The 25,100-nt window shown below is 35.7% G+C and overlaps 1 protein-coding gene across 5 annotated transcripts in view; it reads left to right on the top strand.

Annotated features, from left to right (window-relative positions):
• Nucleotides 1-25,100, top strand: part of FAT1 (FAT atypical cadherin 1) — a 102,168-nt gene that overhangs the window by 30,251 nt on the left and 46,817 nt on the right. For 4 of the 5 annotated variants that reach the window (XM_042811544.1, XM_042811547.1, XM_042811542.1 and 1 more), the window contains 2 exons: nt 2,573-2,887; nt 20,853-20,914. In XM_042811544.1, coding sequence (XP_042667478.1) covers nt 2,573-2,887; nt 20,853-20,914 — 377 coding nt within the window. Of the gene's footprint in view, nt 1-2,572; nt 2,888-10,525; nt 10,601-20,852; nt 20,915-25,100 lie in introns of those variants that run through there. The other variant, XM_042811546.1, reaches the window with a different exon arrangement.

Raw genomic sequence — 25,100 nt, forward strand, 5'->3', positions numbered from 1 at the left:
TGGATTTGCTTATTTATTTATTTATTTGACTTGAGGTAGGCTCAAATGACTAAGATAGTAGAAACTGCCTCTTGGGAAGATTGCAGGAGTGCTCCAATACCACGAGTGTCTCCCTTTCTGTTTCTTTAAAATCAGACAAAGCTATTTTAAAATGAATCTGCCACTTCTGATGTAGATAGTGTTAGCAATGCAGCACAGGTGTAAAATGATAATGGTTGCTCAGTGCAGCACATAATCATGCCCACTGTGTTCTGCACAGATCACAAGCAATAGAGCAGCATTAATGGGAGCCCTGCTAAGAGGGAATTACAACAGCCAGTCTGGTGTTTGGTAGGACATGAAGGTTTTACAAAATGTTCTGAGGAATGCAGGGAATCTACCCACATTGAAGCTGAAATGCTTTTGTACCATATCCAGCATTAGGTTTACAGGTGAGGTCAGGATAATTCACACGTGTTTTTACTACCAGGCAAGTCTTTTGGCTGAAGCAGAGACATGCAAAAGGTGCAGTGTAGAGTTACGAAAACAGAGTCCGCATAACTCCTTTTTTGAAAGAACAGATTTATGGTATCCTATTTAAATTTATTCTTTATGTTAGCATAAGAAACTGTGCAAGTAGCCACAGCACAAACCTAGTGGCTTTAGTGGATTTATTTTTTTGTAACAAGACTGCCATCAAAAATTACGAATTCTGAAGGGGAGAGATTGGGACTGTAAGATGTAAGTGTCCTTAAAATGAACGACTAGATCTGTTTTCTGGTGTTCGTCTGCAAAGAAGGAAATTACAAAGCCATCAGTCTGCTTTCAAGAAAGCTGTTACAGACTGTGTAATGCCTGTATATTTTCAAATTGCAGTATTACCTGCCCCTCCTTTTTATCCCAGTTCCGGTTTGAGACTATACAAAAGCAATTTCCACACTGACACCTGGTGGTAGTTCTGCAATGCTGTGTTGCTGCAAATGCTACACATGGCTGTACTGCAGCTTTAGGTATTAAGTGCTATGTCTTGCAGCCCTTCTGAAATCTTATTGACAGCTTAAAATGTGGGATGATGTCCATCAAACCTTTATGCTGCTTCCCACAGAGCAAGGAAAGTAATGAGCAAAGGAGTGATTCCTCAATATTTATCTCATTTTGCTGAGCTTAAATATTGCATAATAAAAAAAGTGTCTGCGGTGCATGAAACTGACTAATTATAGTTAGTTTCTTTCCTGAAGAAAGAAAGTGTAGCTGTAAAAGTGTAGTGGCATAGTTTTTTGAGGTCCTGTTCTACTGACTGTATGTACTATGGGGAGAGTAGATTAGCTCAGGTCAAGGGCTGCATCACACACAGTCACATCGTGAATGTATCTAGAGTCCTGGAGCCATGATGTTTTGACTCATCTGGGCTCCTTTACTAATTAGGCCTGCTATGTGTGAGTATGATAAATAAATTAACCAGAGCTATGCCAGAGCCTTTTGAGATGAGCACAGCAAATGGATGTGCTGCAAGGTATTACTCTGCCCATATCCTGTTATGTATCAGGTTCAGTAGCTTCTGTTTGGAAAACATCTCAGATAGGACAACATGTAAGAACAACTGGATCAAGAAAAGGAAAACGCAAACTTCTATGGTGTCATGGCTCTATGAATACGTATTAACCCCCTGTCAAATTCATGCCATGTCATTACTTTTTTTATATATAACATATGTTATGAGCATACTTGGTAGAGAAAGATGTTTTTAAAGTAGATCTGAGTTTCCTTAGCTGAGTTTCCTAGTGGATAAAAACTGAAGTCCCTCCTGATTTATTTAGGTTTGGTTCAGACTAATTCCAGTGTGAGGTTTGTGAATTCTCTAGCTGTTCCTTAAATTAAAGTTCATTTCATGGGTGTAAAATTGAGCTAAGTATTGCTTTTTATTGACAAAATAATGGCAGACAGTGGTTGGTTTTAATGATATGAAGGTTAATTTCAGATCTAACTTCTCTGTGAGATTTCAGTATGAACCTGAATAGTTACACGTATTATGAAAACTCAGTTAAGTAATTCATTTAGGCATGTAGATAAGAATATTTTACATTTAAGTAGCTGCTCTTTAATATGCATAATGGTAAACAGTTCAAGAGTTTGGCAACCAAATCAGATAGTTTAATATGGTATAAAATTCATTATAATCAGTGATGAAGAAAGAGGGGCATTCAAGGCCCAAATTATTCATTATATTTTATCTTTTAGGCAAAATAGCTTTTTTGAATAGTGTTAATTGATCTAATAAATCTCAAAGGATGGTAGTATATTGTTTAATTTCTGTAATATATAATTGCTAAAAACTGCTATAGCGATTGTTATTTTGTGATTTCAGGTTAGTTTTCATATTTGTATCTATGTATTAACTGAGTTTGTAGTATCAATGTCAGTTCTTTTGAACTTTCTGATTTGTCTGGGATTTTTTTGTTTTTTTTTTGTTTTTTTTTTGTTTGTTTGTTTTGTTTTGTTTTTTTTTCTTCTTTTTAAGCTTGTTGTTTTCTCTGTTTCTACACACTTCTGTGTACTGATCATTTTGTCTTTCTTTCTCCTCCGGTTAAAACAGGCATTATTGAGACTGCTGATCACCTGGATCGTGAGACTACTTCACATTACTGGTTGACTGTTTATGCAACAGACCAAGGTGTTGTGCCTTTATCGTCTTTCATTGAAATCTACATAGAAGTTGGGGATGTTAACGATAATGCTCCTCAGACAACAGAACCAGTTTATTACCCAGAAGTCATGGAAAATTCACCTAAGGATGTGTCCGTCATTCAAATTGAGGCATTTGATCCAGATTCTAGCTCAAGTGAAAAATTAACATACAAGATAACAAGTGGAAATCCACAGGGATTCTTTTCAATAAACCCCAAAACTGGTAAGTACAGTACAGTATTTTAAATATGAGTGAATCAATGTTTTTGCGTAAATTCATGAAATGGGCAAGATTATGTCTCTGGTTTAACATTGTTGCCGGGCCTCAGGTAGTTGCAGAGATAACCTGCTAACTTTGTACCAGTAAATGATACAAATCAGTAAGTGTATCTGAGAGTAAGTAAAACAGTTTGTTCAGAGAATTTAACTTCTGCACACCGCCCCTTTTGAGGTAGTTTATGTCAGAGTAGCTCAGGTTTAAACTGGTCAATGTCCATTTGGATTTCTAGTGCAGTAAATATGCTCTTGGAATTTCTTAGCTTAGCTTTATCAAAATTGTTTTTAGCAATCTCTGTCTTCCAGTTTGCATGCACAGCTTTTAAGCCTGTTCCTACCCCTGTCCCCTCCAGTTAATGTTGGACAAGACAGTGCAAGCCGTTTATTAACTGGATGTTATTTACACACATCTTCCATAATATTAAAAAAGAGGTTCCTGGCTAGATAGGACACAGCTTATCTTCTTATATGTTGCACTTGCTCCCTATGCTGAGTACAAATTACAGGAGATTCAGTCAGAAACTTCTCAGAATCCACAGACTTAGACTTAGACAAAGGCTGTATGTGGAAAGGCAGAAAAAAGTCACATTCATTTAGCTGTTGCTCATGGTTAGAATTTCAGGAGATCTAAATGAGCAACAAAACCCAATGAGTAAGAAGCATATTTAGAAGATTGGGTTTACACTAGACTTCTTTATGTTTCATAGAATCATAGAATCACAAGGTCGGAAACGACCTACAAGATCATCTAGTCCAACCACCCTCCCATTTCCAGTGCCACAAGCTACTTTTAAACCATATCTCGTAGCTCCTCATCCAGGCGCCTCTTGAACACTGCCAGGGACGGCAACTCCACCACCTCCCTGGGCAGCCATTCCAGCACCTGACCACCCTCTGAGAGAAAAAGTTTCTCCTAATGTCCAACCTAAACCTCCTCTGGTACAATTTCTGGCCATTTCCTCGGGTCCTACTGTTTGCCTGGGAGAAGGCCAGACCCTTTTACACCACAGCCTCCCTTCAGGAAGTTGTAAAATGCAGTGAGGTCTCCCCTGAGCCTCGTCTTCTCCAGACTGAACAATCCCAGCTCCCTCAGCCGCTCCTCATAAGACTTGTGCTCCAGACCCCTCACCTGTTTCTTTGCCCTTCTCTGGACACGTTCCAGGGCCTCAGTGTCTTTCTTGTAGTGAGGAGCCAAAAACTGAACACAGTGCTCGAGGTGCAGCCTCACCAGTGCTGAGTAGAGGGGGATGATCACCTCCCTGCTCCTGCTGGTCACACTATTTCTAATGCAGGCCAGGATGCCGTTGGCCCTCTTGGTCACCTGGGCACACTGTCGGCTCATGTTCAGCTGAGCATCAACCAACACCCCCAGGTCCCTTTCCTCTTCACGCTCATCCAACCACTCATCCCCAAGCCTGTAGCACTGCATGGCTTATTGTGGCCTAAGTGCAGGACCCAACACTTGGCCTTGTTAAACCTCATCCCATTCACCTCGGCCCAGCAATCCAGCTTATCTAGATCCCTCTGCAGGGCCTCCCTACCCTCAGGCAGATCGACACCACCTCCCAACTTTCATGATTTTAGCTCAGAGTGTAAAAGAATTGCATGTTATATAAGCTGCAGTTGCTGCGTCAGCAAAGCTCTTGAGTGCAAACATAGGTATATTATTAGGAATTTTTTTTAACAATAATTTCTTTGTCAGTGTGTTCTGCATCTGCTTGTGAGACGTTGCCAACAGGTGTGCAGGAAATAACATAAGGAAAAAAAGGCCTTTAGCATAGTTAAGGCCTATAGTTGCTATACTTACAGAAATGTTTGTTTTACGATAAAGGCAACCTGAGATGTAAAACAAGAAAAATTCAAAACCAGTGTCCTAAAGTGAGTGCAGTAACTAACTATTTTTATTTCTCTTTCCTTGTGTGTTCCCACATGATCTGAAATGAAATTTTTTCTGGTCGTTCTATGTACTAGCATTCCTTTCTTTCTGTTTTTGCAAAGTACTCTTGCCTACTCCTTTGATAATCCTTGTCTCAAAATATTGATTTAAAAATAGCAGAAATAGTCTGAGAGTTACCTGGAAAAAACTGACTGGCTTTGGTGCTCAAACTGCAAGTGAACATAAGCTCTGCCTACATTTACACTTTAGAATATAATTGGCCAACTACTGTGGGGTGTCATGTAGTTATTTTTTCTATACCATGTTTTTGTTTTTGTTTTTTTTTTCTATACTTTTTGCTCTGATCCTTTCTATCTCATCTCCTGCTTTCCATATAGTTGCGTAATGTTTCCGATGCTTGTTGTGTGGACACTTGCATGTCTGCCTCACTATAGTTTTGAGGTGAAGAAGCATCTTTATTTTTTTAGGAAAAAAAAAAATCTGTTCAGGAGAAGATTGACTTATCTTCAGATTGTGTTCATATTTTTTCACATCAGTATAGTACTGCTGATCCCACTTATGTTAAAAAGCGAGCTTAAGGGAGCTTCACACTAGATGTTGAAGTGATGAGGAATACTTAGTAGAGTACTAATAAAGATTTTCTGTCAAGTGAGTTTCTCACCTGCCTTTATTATGGCACTGTACTGTAGAATTAAGCTAAGTGGTCCAGAGGACTTCTCTCAGGTCCACATTACAGGGGAAAAAACAAACGAAAATACATAAGCCATTAATTAATTAAGGCAGGGTACAAGTACTAAAAAACAAATTTCTCTAATTTACCTTCAGCAGAGGAGAAAATGTTGTCTTTAAAGGCAATTAAAATCACACTGGTGGGTAAATTCCCTGTTATCTGCTATTGTTAAAATTATAATGCTAGACAGACAAAGATAATAAACATAGAGAGGAGGGAAAGAGAACAGGTGGATGGACCAAGGATAATCCTCTTGCTGTTTTCTGTTGTGTTCCCAGAGTATGCTGAAGTAAGTTCAATGAAAACTAAGTAGCTAGCTCAAGTATATTGTCTTCATACTACGTAGGACATTGCATTTCATATAATCTAATGCTCAGTATTCTTTTTTCTTGTATGTGTTTGGTTTGAAGCTATTAATCTGCCGTAGATACTGATGTACTCAAAGCTTTTTTTGATCACTGGGGTTATCAGGTTTGTTACTTCCCAAATATCTCATCTGTCTACTGAAAATCAGATGCATTTCACCCAAATAGATCTTATTAGTGGTAAAAGCTCTTTCACTAGGACTCTTAAGGAGCTTGAAAATCACTTTAAAAGACATCTGTTGTTCTTGTTGTAGTTATAATACAATGTATTTTTTATCTCCTTCAATTAACTAGAATAAAATATGTTTGACTAGAATTAGTGAGAACAAACCCTGTCTCATTTGCTTTTGCAAATATGTCACCCTTTTGGACCTTGGAAGCTATCATGCTTTAACATGTTTGTCTGAAGATGAGAAACCTTCACAGGGTCCCAGGATTCCAGTCCAGCTTCCAGTCAAACAGGAAGTAGAGCTGAAATGTGAATTAAGTTGTTAACTGTATAACATCATAACATTGAAAGTAGCAGAGTAAGAGGGTTAAACATGTGTTATGTTTATTGCTTTGGTTGGATGTGCAGCCCCAGAGGCAAATTGAGGACTGCAATGGCGTTCGGTCCAAGTAAAGGAAAGATGAGTGTTTGGATTCTTAAAATACATGGTCAGTGACTAAAAATACATTTCAGCTGATACTATGTTGTTGTCTCTTCTCTGTGTTAAGGATCCATCTTCTTCTGTCTTTTATAGAATTTAACACTATGGTGCATGGCTAGAGCTCTTACCCACTAGAGTAATAGAGATTATAAATAGCAATAACCTACCTATAATTTACATCAAGTAAAATGTGTTCTCTGTGTGTAGCTAGTTCATTTCTAGCATCTAAACTAAGATGTGTGTGACTGCCTTTGTGCAACGTGCCTAAATTTTAGATGGAGAAATTGACATGGATCTGTGTGGAGAATAGTTCATCTTTCACAGGAAGTTTTTGTGAAAAGATCTGTTGGTTTATTGATCTATTACCAAAAAAAAAAAAAAAAAACAAAGAAAAAAAAATGGTGCTTGCCTAAGTGTTATCATTTATCTGCATTCTTCTTAGAGTGATCTGTTTCCGAGTCTTCAGTAAATCTTCATTGGCACTTGAAAATATCTTTATTATTTTAAGTATGTATAAATAACTTCATTGAAAATAAATGTTACTACATTTTTCTTTGCATGCAGAAGTGATATTTCACTTTTTGAAACAGAATATACAACAGGACATTATATGACATTTTGTAATCTTTTCAGATATTCTTGGCCTTCAATTAAAGCAAATGAAATATTTTCTTTAGTTTTGGAGTTCCCATACAATGGAGAGGAAAAAAAAAAAGATGCTGTACCATGTAAGCTGCCTATGTGTAATAAGAATAGTTACCATAATATTGTTTCTAGGGAAGAACTAGAGCTTAAATGAATTTCATTACTTTCATTATCAACTTCAACACAACTGCGGATGAGTCTGTGGATTCTCCATCCATTGGAAGTGTTCAAAGTTGGGTTGAATGGGGGCTTTGAGCAACTTGTCCCTGCCCATGGTAGCAGGATTGGGTGAGACCTAAGAATTGATTCCAACCCAAACTATTCAGTTATTCTATGTAAGTTATAGTAGAACTTTGTTTAACTTCTTGTGGAATAGCTTATAACTAAACATGGAAGGAATTGACAAAAATTATAGAGATCCAAGTCTCTAATGTATTAATGTATTTGGGTATAAATAGTTGGAATTGGCAGAAACTGGTATCTATTCAGAACTCACATGCTGGGACTAAAATGCTTAGCCTTACCTCTTTAAACTGGAGTTTAAAAGAGCAGGGAGTATCAGGAAAGATTTGCTCCTTTAAAACCCTCATCTAGTGATCTAAAGCAAAGGATTATGTAACAGTAAATATTTTCTGTTATTGGTTCTTCAGTGCTCAGTGTATGCTTTTTTATGGTATGTATAATGGAAAGTAGTTCAGTAATTTTTTACTGTTGATTGCGGATGTGAAGTTTTTTTCTTTGTTTGTTTTCACTTTTACATTCTGTAATTGCCTTCTAGCAAGGTCACAAGTACTTGAGTCAGTGGAATTCCTCTGGCCTAACACTGCATCTGTTTTCATTTGGATTTTATTGTTTTGCCATGTCCTTATTTGAAAGATGGCTAGTCCTCAGTGATACAGGCTTTGTTATACTAATGCATCAAGCATTGCTGAGATAAGGAGTCTGAAAGAAGCCTGTATTGCTTTCTTGTAGGTAGTAATATCTGCAATGGAATGGCAAAGCAAAAGGAGTTCCAAATTCTCCTCAGTATCACTGAGCAAGAGCTTATCAGGAGATACAGAGAGAATCATAGATATCATAGAGATAGGAGGGAGCACCCTTGCATATTTATTTTATTACCTTGTCCTGTGACCATTTTTTTTATTACATTCTGGTTCTTCTGAATTTTTTTTTTTTTTTTTTTTTTTTTGCCAAATTGATATGCTTCCTTCCACTCCCCTCGGATGTATGCTACATTTATTGTACTGAGTAGATTTGACTTGGAGAAAGAAAAGTAAATAACAGTTTTTCTAGTAACTATCCCTGGCTTCAGAAATTGAAAACAATAATGGCAAATAAGGCAGGGAGCTACTGAATGTTGTGTCATGTAAGAATTTGAGATCAGATTTGCAGAAATGCTGAGAGCAAGAGCATAACTTCCTATGCCTTGGTATGAGAATTGGTACATAGCTTTGAAAATTAGGCTTGAATTTATAACCTGGACAGGAAATTAACCAAATTAATTTTGAGTGCTCATTTCACAATATTTCAATTTTGCTGGTATAAAACAGGAATAATTGCACTACCTAACTGCACAGGAGTGTTGTGATATATCCCAATTCATATTTATGAAGAACTTACTTTGTATTATCTTGAGAATTCCACAGTCATTCTTCTAAGGAAATTAGTAATCTGGTGGTACAGGAGTTAGGCCATTTAGATAAGGCCTTCTTACAGGGGGGTTTCCTACACAGACGCTGAGTGATTGCCCATTTTGGAATCTACTGTATCCTGTGCTCTGTCCCTTAATATATACATACAAGAAAGTGAAATTAATATGACTTAGTCATATTAATATATTTTGTATAGGATTTAATACTACTTGATTCAACTTTTGCTCTTAATTTTTTTCTATGTTCTCTTTTAACATCTGGTGTTTCCGAAAATACTTATACTGAAGTGATCCTGTGGCAATATAGAATTGTGGCAGGTTGCTTCCTGAAATTATATCATACCTCAAAACATGGATTACAGAGTTAATATCAACCTTCAAGCTGTGCTGAATTAAATTTTTAGGCACAATCCTACCATATACTGCTATTTTAATATAAAAACTTTGTTCTGTCAACATTAAAACAACAATTAAAAATTGTGTAACATTGAATCTATGGATTTTGTTCTCTGTTTCTCAGTGTCTTGCAATCATTAAACTTTGTAAATTTATAAAATATTAGTAACTCTTGGAGAAATCATATGCTTCACTCAGTTGTATCCATTTTACACTGTAGCCTTCAGAGCAGTATCTTTCTTGTGTGTGTGGCTGATTTGGAGACTGAAGTGAAATAGGAAATGAATACAGCTGCATACAACTTCCATGGGTTTCCGATAGCACTGGAGAGTGACTCAGTGAGGAAGTGAAGGGGCAGTAACTGTACAATAGAATGGGCTTACTTCTAACAAAGGAAATCTTTGTTGTTTAACTATGTGCAGTTTTTAATCCCAATTGAGCTAATATTTTAGAACTTGAATAAAACAAGGACTACTTCATTGCACACAAATGGGATTCAAAGTTAAATAAACCCCAAATATTGTAGTTGTTTTTCTTAATGCTTTAATTCACAAACAGTGCCATGCTCAATTATTGTTTATGTGTGTCCCAGAGCTCAGAGTGTTTAGCAGCCCATATGTGCCCAACTGTTTGCTTGTCATGTGCAGAGAAAATAAATCACTTTGGTACATTATCTCTAGAAGAGATTTTTTTCTTTACCTTTATTGAATATGTGGATGGAAATAACCCAGATTCTTGTTAAAATTCTGCAACCGGATTGGATTACAGGAGTAGACAAAATACTGTATAGACACACATTTCAAAAGAGTTAATTCTGCAAAAATCTAATTTTGGCTTGCTTTTAGAATATTGTTTAAAACATTTGAAGATCTGTGGTTTAACTAGTCATCTTATTTTGAGACCAGTGGACAAACTTATACCTGTGAAATTTTTAATAATATCTTTATGTTTTTTCTGCAATATCCTGGGATTTGACACTGGAAAAAATAGAAAATTTGCTGTTACAGGTAGCTTTCTTAAAAAAAAAATAAAAAAATAAAAAAATAAAAAAGAAAGAAAGAAAAAAGAAAAGGAAAAAAAAATTGCAAGTACTTATGTAGGGATTATTTCTTTTAATTTGTAGATGTTTCTGTATTGGTTTAAAAAATAAGAATATTCAGCTATACCTCTTTAGAAAGCGGAGCTGGGAGAAACAAAAGGGAAGCAAAGTACCAATGCAGTAATCTTTTCCCTCTGCTCTTTCTGTCTTAGAACACCACAGTCTTCAGGTCATATTCTTCATTACAAATATTGCGTAATGAAGTGGAAATTTAAAAGAAATTGGAGCTTTCTCTACAGAATAATCATTTAACTTCCTCGTGTCCTGATGCAGAAGAGATATTGGAGGCATATTCCTATATATCACATATGCCTTTTGAACTGGAATATATAATGTGTGAAATTACAGTTTATATATTGATGAGGGATTGTTAAGAGCCACTTGCCAAGTACCATCTTTGCACAGTCTAATGGCTTTTGCAGGTATCTTTCTTTCCATGATAACTTCTCTGAGTAGCATGACTGTAATGGAGTTTGTATATGTAATAACACTATGACATTAGTATTGATTGATTTCCTATCAAGAAAAGTTTATTCAGTCAGAGGTAGTGCCCATATCAACAGTTAGATTGACTTGATTTTTGAGTGATGAAGATCAATAGCAAAGTTATGTGAGCTATGTCTAAGTATTGAGATGTTCTGTTTTATGCTGGTGATATTTAATTTACGCATTCTGGTCCAGTGGGTGGTCTCATTTGTATAAATATAATCTCAGATGTGGCAGGATAACTGAGATCAAAACCGAGCCTTTAATGCTTTGATTCCTTAGTTGCTATAGAAAGCAAGACCATATATAAAAATTGTACTTCTGCTCAGTTTTCAGGCATCCTATAGGGTTATTTCAAAACTTTTCACTGAGAGGCACTTCCTGGTTATGGAATGATAAATGCTACAACTTTTCATTAGACATTCTTATTTTCTACTTAATTTCGAACACACCAATATAATTATTCAGGAAATATCAAACAGTTCTCATGATTTGAAAAAAATGAAATCTCACGGTACTGTGTATTTTTCTTACTCTTCCCTCCAGTAATATGTTTCATTGTTTATGTAAGATTTTATTAAATGCCAAAAAGAGTTCAATAGTTGGTCATATTACTAAATTGTTCTCAACTAATGCTGTCATTGTTTATTACTTACTGTGACAGCACCAAAACAGAAGCTGTTTAGCATGCATTTTACCTAAGTTAATAAAAGCAGTTGTATTGCATGAAAGCAGTTTTGACATCAAAGCAATAGGCAACATGGAAGCCTGCTCTGATATTTTCTTTGAAATTGTATATTCTTAATTATCTCTAATAAGTTTTAAAATCTCCCATTGAATTTCAGGATGTTTGTGTAGCAAGGTTCATTGCTATGTATGAAAACTTGGATTTTTATGATTGTACCTGCTAGCTAGAAGTCTTGATGAATGCTTTGTTAACTTAATGCAGGAAGATCAAAATTAGACTTTGTTCAGATACCTTGCATTTCAGATGTTTATGTATATATATATATATATATATATATATATATATTTAATAAACCAACCATTAGCAGCTTTACCAGCAGAGTAAAATCCAGAGAGTTCTTTTTCTTTCCTTTGAGAATTTGCCTGTCTTCATTACTCCACATATGTATTTCAACAAATTTATGAGACATTAATAATGGAATTGTAAACTGTGACAGAGGGAGAGGCCTCAGGACTAACCCAACTCTTCTAACAATTGATTTTAAATATTTCTCTCAATTAACTGTGGTGTTCTTTTTTTTCTTTTTTTTACACGTCAGTGCTAGCCACAGTCAGCTAAAAACAGTGTTTGCAAAGATTACTGAAGATGTTGTTGGGTGATTTTATGGAAATAATTCTACACGTACTTATTGAAGATACAGGTGTCAAAATGAGAGAATAAAGAAGAAAGATGAAGATAGGTTACTTAGAGAATCAATTCCTGATAGAATTTGGGTGTGGCCTTAGTATACCAAATAGTGTGGAAAGCAAGGGTATTTTTTGCAAGGTCAACAAGGACATAACAAAAGTTTATAGTTTTCTATTGATAATAAGAGCAAAGTTGATTCAACGTCAAATTTATTATCATTTCTACTAGCATGCTTTGAATAATTGTATTCAGATATTGGGTTGTTTGGTAGTTTTTTTTTTCACTCAGAACTATTTTAAACATTTTTAGGTACTGTTTGTTTCTGTGGTTTCATAGAGCTCGTGACTCCCAGTTCTATTTTTTTATTTTTATTTTCCCAAGTACAGAGAAACAAACTACTAAAAGAATGTGATTACCAGTGAAACTGGCTATTTACTAAGTGTTCTCAATTACTCAGAATGCTGAATCTTAGGCTTAGGTTTGTTTTGCTGGTGTCTTTATGGGCTGTGAAGTAATTATTGGTTCAATCATTTTCATAATTTCCCAAGCAGTTTTGATAGTAAAATAATTACTGCAGAAGTAATTATACCATTGTCTTAATAAACATAGACTGAACATGAAATACTCCATGACAAATTAGATAGACAATGCTATGTAGTTAATTTCGTACATTTGAGCTATTTCCTATTTTCCTATAATTATCACTAAACACAGATTTTATACTTCATCCAAAGTTTAGTTGAAGTTCCACAGTGTTTGACTCATTTATGGAAATTGGTTTTTTTTCCTCCTTTTACTATGCATCAATAATCTTTGGCGCCTTGCTTGCCTTTGCTCTCTGCTTGTATTTACCAAAATGGTTAATGAGCACTCTGATCAGCAAATTCCAGATCTTTGTATCTAGCTGCTGTTAAAATAGTTCAGATTCTTACTAAGTGCAGTGTGCACACGGTGCTTACAGGAAGTTACATTTTCTAGTCGTTGGATTGAGTAATTAAATTGCCCGGCTACTGATTAACTTTGTATATTGTTGGTATGAAATGTCAGCCATAAGATGAAGTAATTTACTTCTTGCCCCTAAATACAAAGATTACAGTCTGTCGTAGTAATTTGTAACAAATTCATAAGCACTGATATTATTGTACTTCAGTAAATGCCTAATGTGCTGACACAGGCAAACCCCTATGGACTACATTCATTATCTTGACATGGGTTGGATCAAGATCTCAATTACTCATTTGTTTTTTTTTTCATGGAGTACTATGTAGTAATAAGCAGACCATTTATTCATTGGGTGTGCCAGAAATGATTTTTTGTGGATGAAATCCAGAGCGGATTTATCAGCATCTGAAACAGGAATATAAAAGAAGACAATCTGAAAAATCAGTGGAGACTGGAATGCTATGAAGCATTTTAGACCTTTCCTACCTAAATTTACTAGGAGCATGTACACTGTGGGAATGTCCTTCTGCCTTAGCAGCTGCAGGTGGGAAGTGAAGGGGGAAAGCTCTGAACGATGGTGCTGGCTGAATGCTATCATCCTGTATTTAACAGGAAGAGAAGACTGATTTCAGCACAACTTACAAGAGTGGGTCCCTGTTTAACTTTTTCTAAAGCTAGCTGTTTATAGGGTAGTACATCTTATTTTTGTAAAATAACCTGGTCATGCATAAAGCAGCATTCCTTATGCCACAAAAGTGAATATCAGCTACCTCCAAAAACCTGCTGAACACAAGGGACTGGAAAAAGAAGGCCTCAGTGGCTTCATTATTTTTACACTTGTCAGTCTTTTGTTAGAAGAAGAAGAGCAGAAGAGACACAACCACATTTAAATGATATGGCTGGTTCATTCTGGTAATCCTGACTGAAAATCATGGTTTCAATTCTGTTGCTGGTTTTACTGAGAGCTAGTAAAGTACTTAGGGCATGGAAGAGTTTGAAAAAGAAGTCAAGTTACTAAAAAGCAATCTTTAGGACCATGTAGGCCTTTTTTTATTGTATACTCTCTAGTATCATGGTTAGGATTTTTGTTTTTTGAATTCATCAGCTTGCATGCATAATGCTGATAAATTATAACATTTTACTGTCGAGCTTGAAATCGTCTGTATGTAGGACATACAATTTATATTTTATCAGCTGTAATGCTGAAATCTATCCTTTCAAGTAAAACTAAAATCCCTCTGCTAAGACTTTCCACTGACTTATTGTTATTAACTTGTTTGTTTACTTTGGTTGTGAAGCCTTGTCTTCTTGGCTTACATAGAGACAAGATTTGAGTATAGTCTTGCCAAAAGTGCATGCATTTAAACACAGTAACAATTAAGAATTCTGTTAGAAATAAAACAAACCTTTTTCTGGTGGTCACTGTGAAGTTGATTGTAAACTTGAAATCAATTGAAAGAAAGAAGACTGAAAAAAATTACTTGTCTTTCCATGGCAGTGATAAAACAATCATTGTGCTCATCAATCATTTTGTCCATCCTTTCAGAAAGTGTTCAGATACTGAAAGAAGTTCCGAACAATGTCATAAGAGATCTTCCTGAAAAGTTCACTGTATTTAATTATCACAAAAGATGTGACTTGATCAGATAAATGCTTCCCTGAGAAGGAAGCTTCTGATTCTAGCGGACTGTGTATCAGACAAAAGAAGAATACATTCCTCTGTTTGGAAGGAACTGCAAGCTTGAATTGTGTAAAATACACTGTTTTTTAAATGATCAGTAGGAAATCCTACATAGGGGCATAACACATCTTTATCTCCATAGGATACATAATTGACCATAAACATATAGAATGTTTGCTGTGGTTTACCCAGTATGTTAGGATTCTGTTACGCAGTAGTCAAAACTAGATTATCAGTATAGCCACATGTGAATTTTAAATCCATTCTTAAACTCGCTTGCTGATGCACACGTTAAGATGCCGTAAAGAAAATCCCAAGGTAATTGCATTAACATTCATTGGTAATTTGCCATTTGAATCTCAAACTGAAGGATGAAAGTGTAAATAATTAAAGTAAACTGATGGAAAGCTTTAAATTGAGTTACACTAATGCAGTCTAGAAAAATCATTTCTGCTGACTGGTTGTGATTTGCTTTCAATAGAGAAGACAAAAAACTCATCAAGAAAATGGGGCTGTAGAACTGTGACCTTCCTTATCAGATCTAATTCCAGTGTATCTGTTGAAGTTGTTGATAAAACCATTATATATGCTTTCCATTTCCTGAAGCCTTGAGTGCCAATGCGTTCAGACATCAGAGAAGCTGTATTTATTTTCGAGCAGTACAATTCAAATACTGTTATACTGCATTGAAACTAAGCCTATCAGTTCAAACTCACTGGAAACGGTTGTCAAGTCTACTGACCTGCCACCTGCTTCAGTCTCTGAGTTGTGGAAGGTTACACTCTCAGCTGCTCACTCCAGTAGGAACGGGGAGACAGTGGGAAAACCAGAAGAAGAGAAAGCTCATTGATTGTGATAGAGGCAGGGGGATTGGCTGACCGACTACCATCATTGTCAAGCAGTAATTTCAACTTGAGAGAAATTAACTTCATTCTTTCTCAATTAAAATAGATTTGGGGAGTTAGAAACATAAATATTAAAACAGCACCCTTCCTTCCCAGGGCTCACCTGTTCCTTTCGTAGCTCCCCCACAAGCAAAACCATCCAATGCATGCATCTTTACCAACTGAAGGGTGGCTTTTTTGTTGTTGTTAGAAGATATCCAGAGCCCTCACTATCTCAAGATAAATGTGCAGTTGAAAAATCTATGTGTATTTTCATACCTATAAATGCGTACTTGTAGCAGAGAATATTTGGTAGTCATTAAGTGGGGCTAAATTCTTCCTGCAGAGATCATTATTTCTGTTACTGCTGCAACAATCCTTTCTATGAAGGTGTGTAATTGCATAGTGTTAATATTCTTAGTGTGGTGCCTATCTACTGTTTTACAATTTTTTAAAAGTGTTTGCCATTTCAGTATTGATTGGAGGTTATTGTTGAGGTGTTATTTTTCAGATATGGGAGTGAGATGCAGAGGTAATGGGATATAACTAGGCGCTGAGATGAAAGCTTATGTGGGACAGAATAAATCTCTGTTAATATCAGCTCCCTTGTGCTATTTTTTGTAGTTGTTCCAAATGTAGCAGTTTTATTTATATTTTTATAATTTAATTGCACTTTGTCTATTTTAATACCATTAAAAATGGAAATCTGAAATAAATTGTATTTGGATGCGGTTCTAGCTATTCTGATTTCGTGGTAAACCTGAAGCCGACTGTAGATATCCTCAGAATGTAATCACTGACGAATAAGGAGGGAGAACAATGCAGTTGTGTTACCTGGCATGTTGGCGTTGTTTTTTGCATTTTTTTAATGGATATTTACAGTTAGTTTCAGTTCATTACAGCACCCCTCCAGCTAGTGAGGCAGAACAGCTGTGGTTTTATTTAGAGACTAAATTATTCAGCTGCTGCTATAAAAATGTTACTGTTGAGGTGAGTTTTGAAGTATTACTGAATGAAAGGATTGCACCAATTTACTAGAGATACCATTTACTCATCATTAGCTTAGAAGTGTTTGTTGTAAACTTATGTTTTCCCCAGGCTGTCTGACCCATCTTGACATAGTGTGGACTGATTCCCAGGTGGAATAATAGAGATGTAAATTACTGGAGCTCAATGTTCCTGTTGTGTTTTGGGAGCAGAGAAGCAGTGTTGTGTGGTAAGGGAGGCAGAAAGAAAATGAGAAAGTGTGACTGCAAAACAAGGCTCTGTGAGTCAGTTCTGCTTATAAATGAATGCTTTGTCACAGTGATCTTTCATTTCTCTCATTCAGCAGTGAAGAGATTCTCTACAACATGTAATAAGGATTTCAAAACTGTAACTGGATTCTGTTACACACTTCTTCGGAGATTAATTAAAAATCATCTTTCTTTGTCACTTCTCTGTTTGGCAGCACTAGTATCTAGGTAGCCAGGGTTCATCACAATTCCAGACAAGCAGCAGCAGTGTGTGTCAGATGCTGTAACACAATATACTACTGTGCATTTAAGAACAGAAATTTGGCTTTCCTTTTATGTTGCCTTTTTCATGTATTTAAGACATGTATTTTAGAATACTTGATTAGAATTGAGAAGCTTCACTGTAGATAAAAGATGTAGGAGGTGGGTTACCAGGAGGTTCGTGGTGGTTTGGGTGGTGCAGGTAGTAGTAGCATCAGACAACGAAGAATACAGAAGTCTTTACTGCAGTTATGGTGGGCATTTCATAGTGCTAGTATGAATGGCTTTGCTGGTTGTTTCTTGGACAGAATAGGGACAGGTCGCTTTGGAATGGGGGCATTTATTGATCAGATGAGAATTTGGTGTTTGCAGAGGCATGGATTTTCATTTGTTTGTATAGAGCAAGGGGCAGGGCAAAAAGATAACTGAACTGTTACAGGATCAAGAGAGGGATTTCAACCTAAAAGTTTGAGAGCTTTAATTTGCAGTTGAAAGAGCAGAATATTGGCTTCTGTAACACGGAGCTGACTTACATGAATTCCAGGAATTTTCCCCAGCTGCTTTAATGGGCAGTCACAGAAGCCACAGTGCTAGAGTACATAGGATTGCTGGACTTCACTGTCTATAATTCTGAGAAGCTCTAACTGCTAATTAAACCTCTTAATGCTACACTGAGCATTTAGAACATACAGAAATTTGGAAAAAAAAAATGAAAATCTTAATGATTGCTGTAACCAAGTCTTATACAGTGTTAAGCTTTAGGCAGTCATATTTCACTCAAGCTGAAGTTTCACTTAGGAAAGTGGCTAGCACTAAAGGGTTAAATAAAAAGAATGTCATGCATGTGTATGTGATTCTAAATCCAGAAGTGTTACATTTCCTTTGTTGGCACTAGTTTCTGCTGAATTTACAGGATATATATGGTGAAGACTAAGCCCTTCTGTTAATGTCTGAAGTGTTTTAACACCAGTGTGGCATGCTTGTTTGAAAAGGTTGGAGGATTTAACCAATGAAAGCATTGTATGTTTTATTCATACCGGATATTTGTCTGCTTAGCTTTTTGAGTTGTCTTGACCATCTTCATTAACAGAAATTATATATAGAATTAGATTTATTTTAACAGAGTACAGTACTTAGAGTAGGGGAACTATGGATGTGATTCTGTTTGGAGCACATGCAATGAGAGATTTTTTTTTTCCCCCCCCAAAGCTGGCATTTATATCAACAGTGGATCCAGTCTTTATGACTCTCCTGGGGAAAAAGTGGATAGGAAACTGCTGGAAGTACTGTCTTTCTGCTTGCCTGTATTAGCAGTTTCCTACTTGCTACTGCCATGAGAGATGGAATCTAACATTGTGCAGTGGATGCGCACTGAATACTGGAAGTATATTCATAAAAATGCAAACATATTGAGATACTTCTGCTGGAATTACTTTATTCTTCTGCTTTTTTAGATCCTCTCCATCCTCAACCCAGATGTTCAACAGCTAACTCCCTGAGTGGCTGTGCTGAAATTTACCTTGCAACTCTGGTGAGCTTTAGGGGATTAATGCTTCATAGGGTGTCTCAGGCTGAATCTCTCTGGAGGTATTCACTCAAAAAGAGTGGTTGAAATTGCTTGTGGTTCTTGAAGTCACCTACAAGTCCCTTTGCTCTGTGAAATCATTTGAGGCATCTGCTCTGCCGTTTGTTAGTTTCCAATTAACAGTCCTGTGCAGTTCCCCATAGAGCCTATAAAAAAGAAACAATGAGGCATGGCCAGCCTCAGTCAGGAAGTAAGGAGAAAACTTTATTTAGAATGTGACAGCAAATATTTCCAGTTGTCACTGTTCACAGTTCTGTGATCTCTGAGGGAAAATGTTACCCCGTAAAAGTTAAAACTTTATGTACCTTCCACCCCCTCCTAAATTCACAGTACCACCCCAATAGTTTTTCCTTTTTTGTTTCTTTATTTTGTTTTCTTTTTTTTCATTCCCACTTTCTTTGGAATTAAGGATGATTACTTCATAATACTAAAAATAGATATCCTAAAAATAACATACAAGTCTTCTACCTGTTTTAAAAATATAAAAACATGAAGTAGAAAAAGTTAATAGAATTTTGTTTGGAATATTTAAGTGTATGATGGACTTGATAAAATGAAAAACTAAATTTTTTGATAAGCAAGGGCCAATTTGGTCATAATTGAAATGACTGTTGTTTGTACTATTTTTTAATTAATAATAATAGTTTGAGTATTTGACAGCCATAGAATTGCCTTATATATGTTTTGTTCATGTTATTTAGTACATGCTGTCTATTTTGTTGGAATATATAGGCTACAAGTCTCTTTTGACAGGAACTTTGTGTAGCTATGCACAGATGGTGTACAATTCTGTTTCCGTTGGCCTTTTTCTATTAAGCAAAGTTGTAATATTTATTCATGATGTTTTTCTTACTTAGATACTCTGTTTTTATCAATTGAGAGACAAAAATGAAACGTTTTTTTGTTATAGCAGACTAATAACTGTGTTGTAATAGCATGTGCTGGATTTCTAGTGCAGTGAAAATTGGGTGGTTTGGACAACAATAGTGTCTTGAGACAGACAGAACTAGTGCTGTATCTGAGCTAATGATTATTTGTTTCCAGGAACTGAATACAAATGGTGCTGTTAGTTTGGTTTCTTTGCCACACAAAAGCCATTAAACTGTTTGCAGGTACAAGTTGGCCCTACAAATGCTATCAGTGGTGTGTTCACTTGGCACTAAGCCTGAACTAGGAAATTTTGTTAGACCCAACCTGGCTTTTCAGAGTTCTTTCTCTTGTATCATTGCATGCCTGGCACAATTACTCCCCATCATGGGCAATTACATTCAGTTGTAATTGAAAGTTGACTGAGTTAACTTCTTATGAAGCTCAGTAGCTGAAATTTTGAAATTGCTGTTAGGGAGAGTTAATTTTGCTAGGATATTTTTGCATTTAGATTTTTACTGTATTTTTACCAACTTTTCATTTTCTTAATTTTGAAGAAAAACTTGTAATATCTTCCTAATATTTTGTCAAACTTGTATCATATTCATGCAGCAAATGTGAAATCTTGCACCAAAAAGTCCTTCTCTTTCTCTATTACTGCTATGAGCAATACTGTTTGAGTCCTCCATTTTGCACACACAGACTATTGTTCCCCAGCATAAGTGCATCTCTTCAGGTCATCCATGTTGCTAAAAACACAAGTGGATGTTTCTCTTGAAGTGATTATTCAAATTATTTGCATAGTGTATGGAATCACTCTTTTAATAAGGTGCACCCCTTTGAAAGTTAGACTTAGTGAAAGAAACATCCATTTCTGCTGTCAGAAACATGATGTGCCAAGATGTATTGGAAAACAGAACTGTGTCTGTTGTCTAAGGGCTACTGCAGCTCAGCTTTCAGGTAACAAAGAACATTTTTAATGGCTCTTAAGGATTGGAAGCCCCTCAGCCATTCCTTTTAATGAAAATTCATGTGCTGCAAAAATGGAGCAGACCACCTAAGAAGAAATTAAGATCGCATGTACCAATGACTATGAGCATAACCTAACCCCCATCCAGATTATTTTCTTGAAGGATCTAAATAATTATTGTTTCATGTTACAGGTCTAATTACAACCACCTCTAGGAAACTAGATCGGGAGCAGCAGGCAGAACACATATTGGAGGTAAACAATTTATTTGCTTCTTTGATTAACAGTGACTGTAAGTTCATTGTTCTTTTTCAGAAGGTTTTTCGTACTTGATTACCACGTGAAGAGTTTAGAGAACTGGAATTGGAAGTAATTTGCTTTCGTGTTTGTGAAATATATTGCAGTGTACAATACTATCTGTTAAATACTATCAGTGTGTTGGGACTTTTTATTAAGAATGAAGATACAGATGAAGGCAATATTTTGTTTCTATTTCTGCAAACCAAGATTTTCTTTCAAAGAATACAAAGATATGATTGCTACAAGGATGATCTTTTTTCTCTTCAGAATAGTCAATATCACCCTTTTGAATACTGACCAGTTAACAAGCAATGCAGAAACATTATTATAAACACTGAGAATGGAAAAAGATTGAGTAGACATTTATTTCTGCATAACATGTTTATCAATCATGTAAGTGCTTATAGCGAGAGCAGGGTTAGTCTGTTCTCGCTGGTGACAGGTGACAGGACCAGGGGAAATGATCTCAAGCTGTGCGAGGGTAAGTTTAGGTTGGATATTAGGAAACACTTCTTTACAGAAAGGGTTGTTAAGCACTGGAATAGGCTCCCCAGGGAGGTGGTTGAGTAGCTATCCCTAGATGTGTTTAAAAACCATTTGGATGTGGTGCTCAGGGACATCTTTTAGCAGAAGGTTGTTAGTTAGGGCAGTATAGTTAAGTTGAGGTTGGACTTGATGATTTTTAAGGTCTTTTCCAACCTGGGTGATTCTATGATTCTAAGTAGATCAGTTGTCAAAATGTGGATGGTAGGGTCCAAGAACATAAAATTTGCACCCAAATCATTTTATTTAGCTTATTTAATTGATATCTGGAATTTATGTAATAGATATTCTTCTCTGACGTGCAATGTGAAGGCATTATCCTTCACCTGAAGTGAGGACTTAAGATGTAACCATCACTATAAATATTATAGTTAAGATTTGGATCCTCTTTTGTGCTTTTTCTTCGGGATAAAGGTAGGGAACTGCTAGGTTGAGTAATCAAAGCTAACTTTAAAGCTTCTCTAGTTCTTTTTCTAACTTATCTAATCAAGTCTGGACTTCCTCAGTGTTTGTGAAATCTGTGGAAATGTTTTCTGATAGAAATGCAAACAAAAGACTGCATAGACTTGGGGAATGAAAGCCTTGACAGCACAAAATAGTATTTCGCAGAACTCCAGTGTAGATACAGTGTTCCTGGCTCTTTTCTATCACTTTCATGTACTGAAAACTAAATTTAAAGAGCTATTGGGGCAAATTTTAATTGTAGTTTTCATTTTGGTAGCAGCTTTGGAAAGAACTCTTTGCACTTAAGTAGTAGCAGTAGGGTGGAATTTCTTCTGCAGTGTGTTTCTAGTAGAAGCAGTAGAAGCAAAGTGAATTAACTGGCAAATCTGGTTTACTACTAGCAACATTATTCCTGTAAATTATAAAGCTACCATATTATTCACTTCTAAATTGCCTCTTGAAATCTGCTTGTGTCGTTTTCCTAAAGCATTTAATGCCAGTTGTATCTCATTTCTGTGACCCTCTTCTATGTGGATAGGTTGTAAAATTGGTATCTAATGACTTTTGCTTCTATGCATAGCATATTGTACTGACTTTTCTGTTGGATTTATACAGTTAAATAAATTGAGCTGTGGATCATTCTCTGGCTCTGAAACCACCAGGCATAGTATGGCTTTGAAAGTGTATAACAGATCCCCAGAACAGACTGGCCATGTCCAAGTTGCCTCTTGAGAGTGGTGCCTGAATTATATGAATTCTTAGATTGTACCTAGTCAGCATCTGAGAAAATGCTGATCGTTTTGGTCATAACTTCTCAGAGTTCATACTAGTGGTGTAAAGTTGAGTAGAAATGCTTGTGTTCCAGATCCTGATTGGTGTCATCCTGCCAACACAATCTGTAAGAACAAAACTTTGCCTTTTGATATTACAATAAAATAAATAAATAAATAGAAATTGAGCAAATTTATTGTATAATATTACAAGATATCGTAACATGTACAGAACTCAGGCTTTTTTAAGGTTGCAGTATCAGACAGTGTCACACAACGGTACATAGTCTACTTTCAGTGTACGCCATAAAGAATTAAGCTGATCGCACTTAGTTTGGAGCATTGATTACTTGCTAGTGGTATTCTTTGTAACTCATCATTCTTTCTTCATTTAGAATCCCAGTTAGTTATTAAAGTTTTAAATAAGAGGTTGCTAAGCATCCAATGCCAAAATCATTAACTGCAATGTGATAGTGACAGTGTGGCCCAAAGTAGCAGTTTTTCCATTTGTTTGTTTTATGTTGACATCTTTGAAAATGGGTTGGAAAGAAACCCAGAAATGCACGGAATGATGGACAGTATTATAAGCCACTTGAACCTCAAGTGCTGTGCATCTGGCTAATTAATTGAGTATTGAAATGTTGACCAGATGGGTAGACAGGTTTATTCTTTGTTTGCTATTAAAAGTGATATTTGATTGCACTCCTGCTTATGTAGTAGTATTTAGTATGTCCCATTCCTTCTATTCCCAGCTTGTAACTATTTTCTGAGTGCCAGTTGGATAGCTTACTTCTAATGCAATTATTTCAGAGTTAATTTCATGTTATTCCCTTATATCTTGGTGTTCTATTTGTTATGTCAGTAGTGTCTCCTGTTGCATCAAATCAAACTACAATTTGTCTTTTTTTTTCGTGGCTCAGGGCAGTATTATGTTAACAAGTTATTCTGTACTCTCTGAAAATTCCTCTTCTTATATGTGTGGGTTTTGTGAACTGGAAGATACATGATGTTGTTCAATTCTATGTACTAAAGAGAACAGATAATCATATTTTGAAATCCTGCAATCTATTAGAGATGAGCTTGAATATTTCCATTTCATGTCGCTTAACGTGTTTTGTCATGATTAATCGCTGTTATCATTTACACCTGTTCATTTCCTACGTGCTTAGGAATGATACCCACACTTCATTTCTATTTCTGTATTTCTTCCTAGAAAAAATGGGAAAGGACCAGAAAAGAGCATATCAGATTATATGCAAAAGTAAAACCATTGTCAATCATATCAATAATAAATTCCTCTTCTAGTCAGGGATTTCATCAGGGATTCAATTCTACTCTTCAGTCAGTAGACCTGCTTTGTATCCATGTTGTATTTTTATGTTGAAGACAGAATGAAGTCAGAAAATGATGGGCCTGCTTCTGTAACTCTCTGATTGACCACACACTTGCAGGGGCAGGAAGCTGGAACCTCCATATCTTTTTCCTTCTTTGAAACAGGTTCTAAATTAACTTAGCATATATGCCTTATTAGCTTATAATTATTGATAAATTATTGGCAATTATAATATTGTTGAATAATAATTAAAAATAAATATATATTGATGAGGGATTAAGTAAGAAAGAAGTAAAGTAAAAAGGTAAGATTGCTACGTATGAAGTGAGTTTCTCCATCAGTTTGGTCTGTTTCTAGTATGTAATGTCTTTTCTATGATTTTTAGCTTCAAATCAAGAAATATTTTAATTTTATTGAATTTTTATTCACTATCTGTATAACTATCATTGTATTGGTGCTAGCATTAACATTGCAGATTTCTCACTCATTTTGTGGCTTTGTAGTAGAAACTGACTACTGCTGGAAGAACAGACTTAGTTTCATTTCCCATTTCATTTAGGCTTTGGAAATAAATTATGTATATTCCTTTAAAAGGCTATTCTTTATGCTTATTTCAAACAAGTTAGTGATTATGTCCTTAAAATGTAGAGTTTTTAATGTATAGGCCGGTCAGATTTTGGAAATTACAGCCTTATAAATTGCATTTTTTGAGGTGTAAAATCAAATGATAAAATTCAAAAGTTGCAAGGAAACACTAGGCTGAAAGTATGTTAAGATATTACAGTGAAATTGTTATCAGAAATACTATAAATTTGTGCTGTTCCTATATTCAAAAATCAATATTTCTGTTACAATGCTACAAAACTGTGGACTAGATTTAATGTGTACCTATGCTAAAAAATAATAGAATCAACTCTTACATGGCATACATCAAGCATTATAACATTAATATAATAGCTGAAAAAACCTTTGTAATTCTTTCCTAACTATTTATCAGATAACTTTATTCAACAGTCTTTAAGTAATTGAAGTTAGAGGATTCATTTACAGC

The sequence above is a fragment of the Centrocercus urophasianus genome, unplaced genomic scaffold, assembly GCF_019232065.1.
Source record: "Centrocercus urophasianus isolate 14NV4802_14NV808 unplaced genomic scaffold, USGS_Curo_1.0 seq_13, whole genome shotgun sequence".
Lineage (NCBI taxonomy): Eukaryota > Metazoa > Chordata > Aves > Galliformes > Phasianidae > Centrocercus > Centrocercus urophasianus.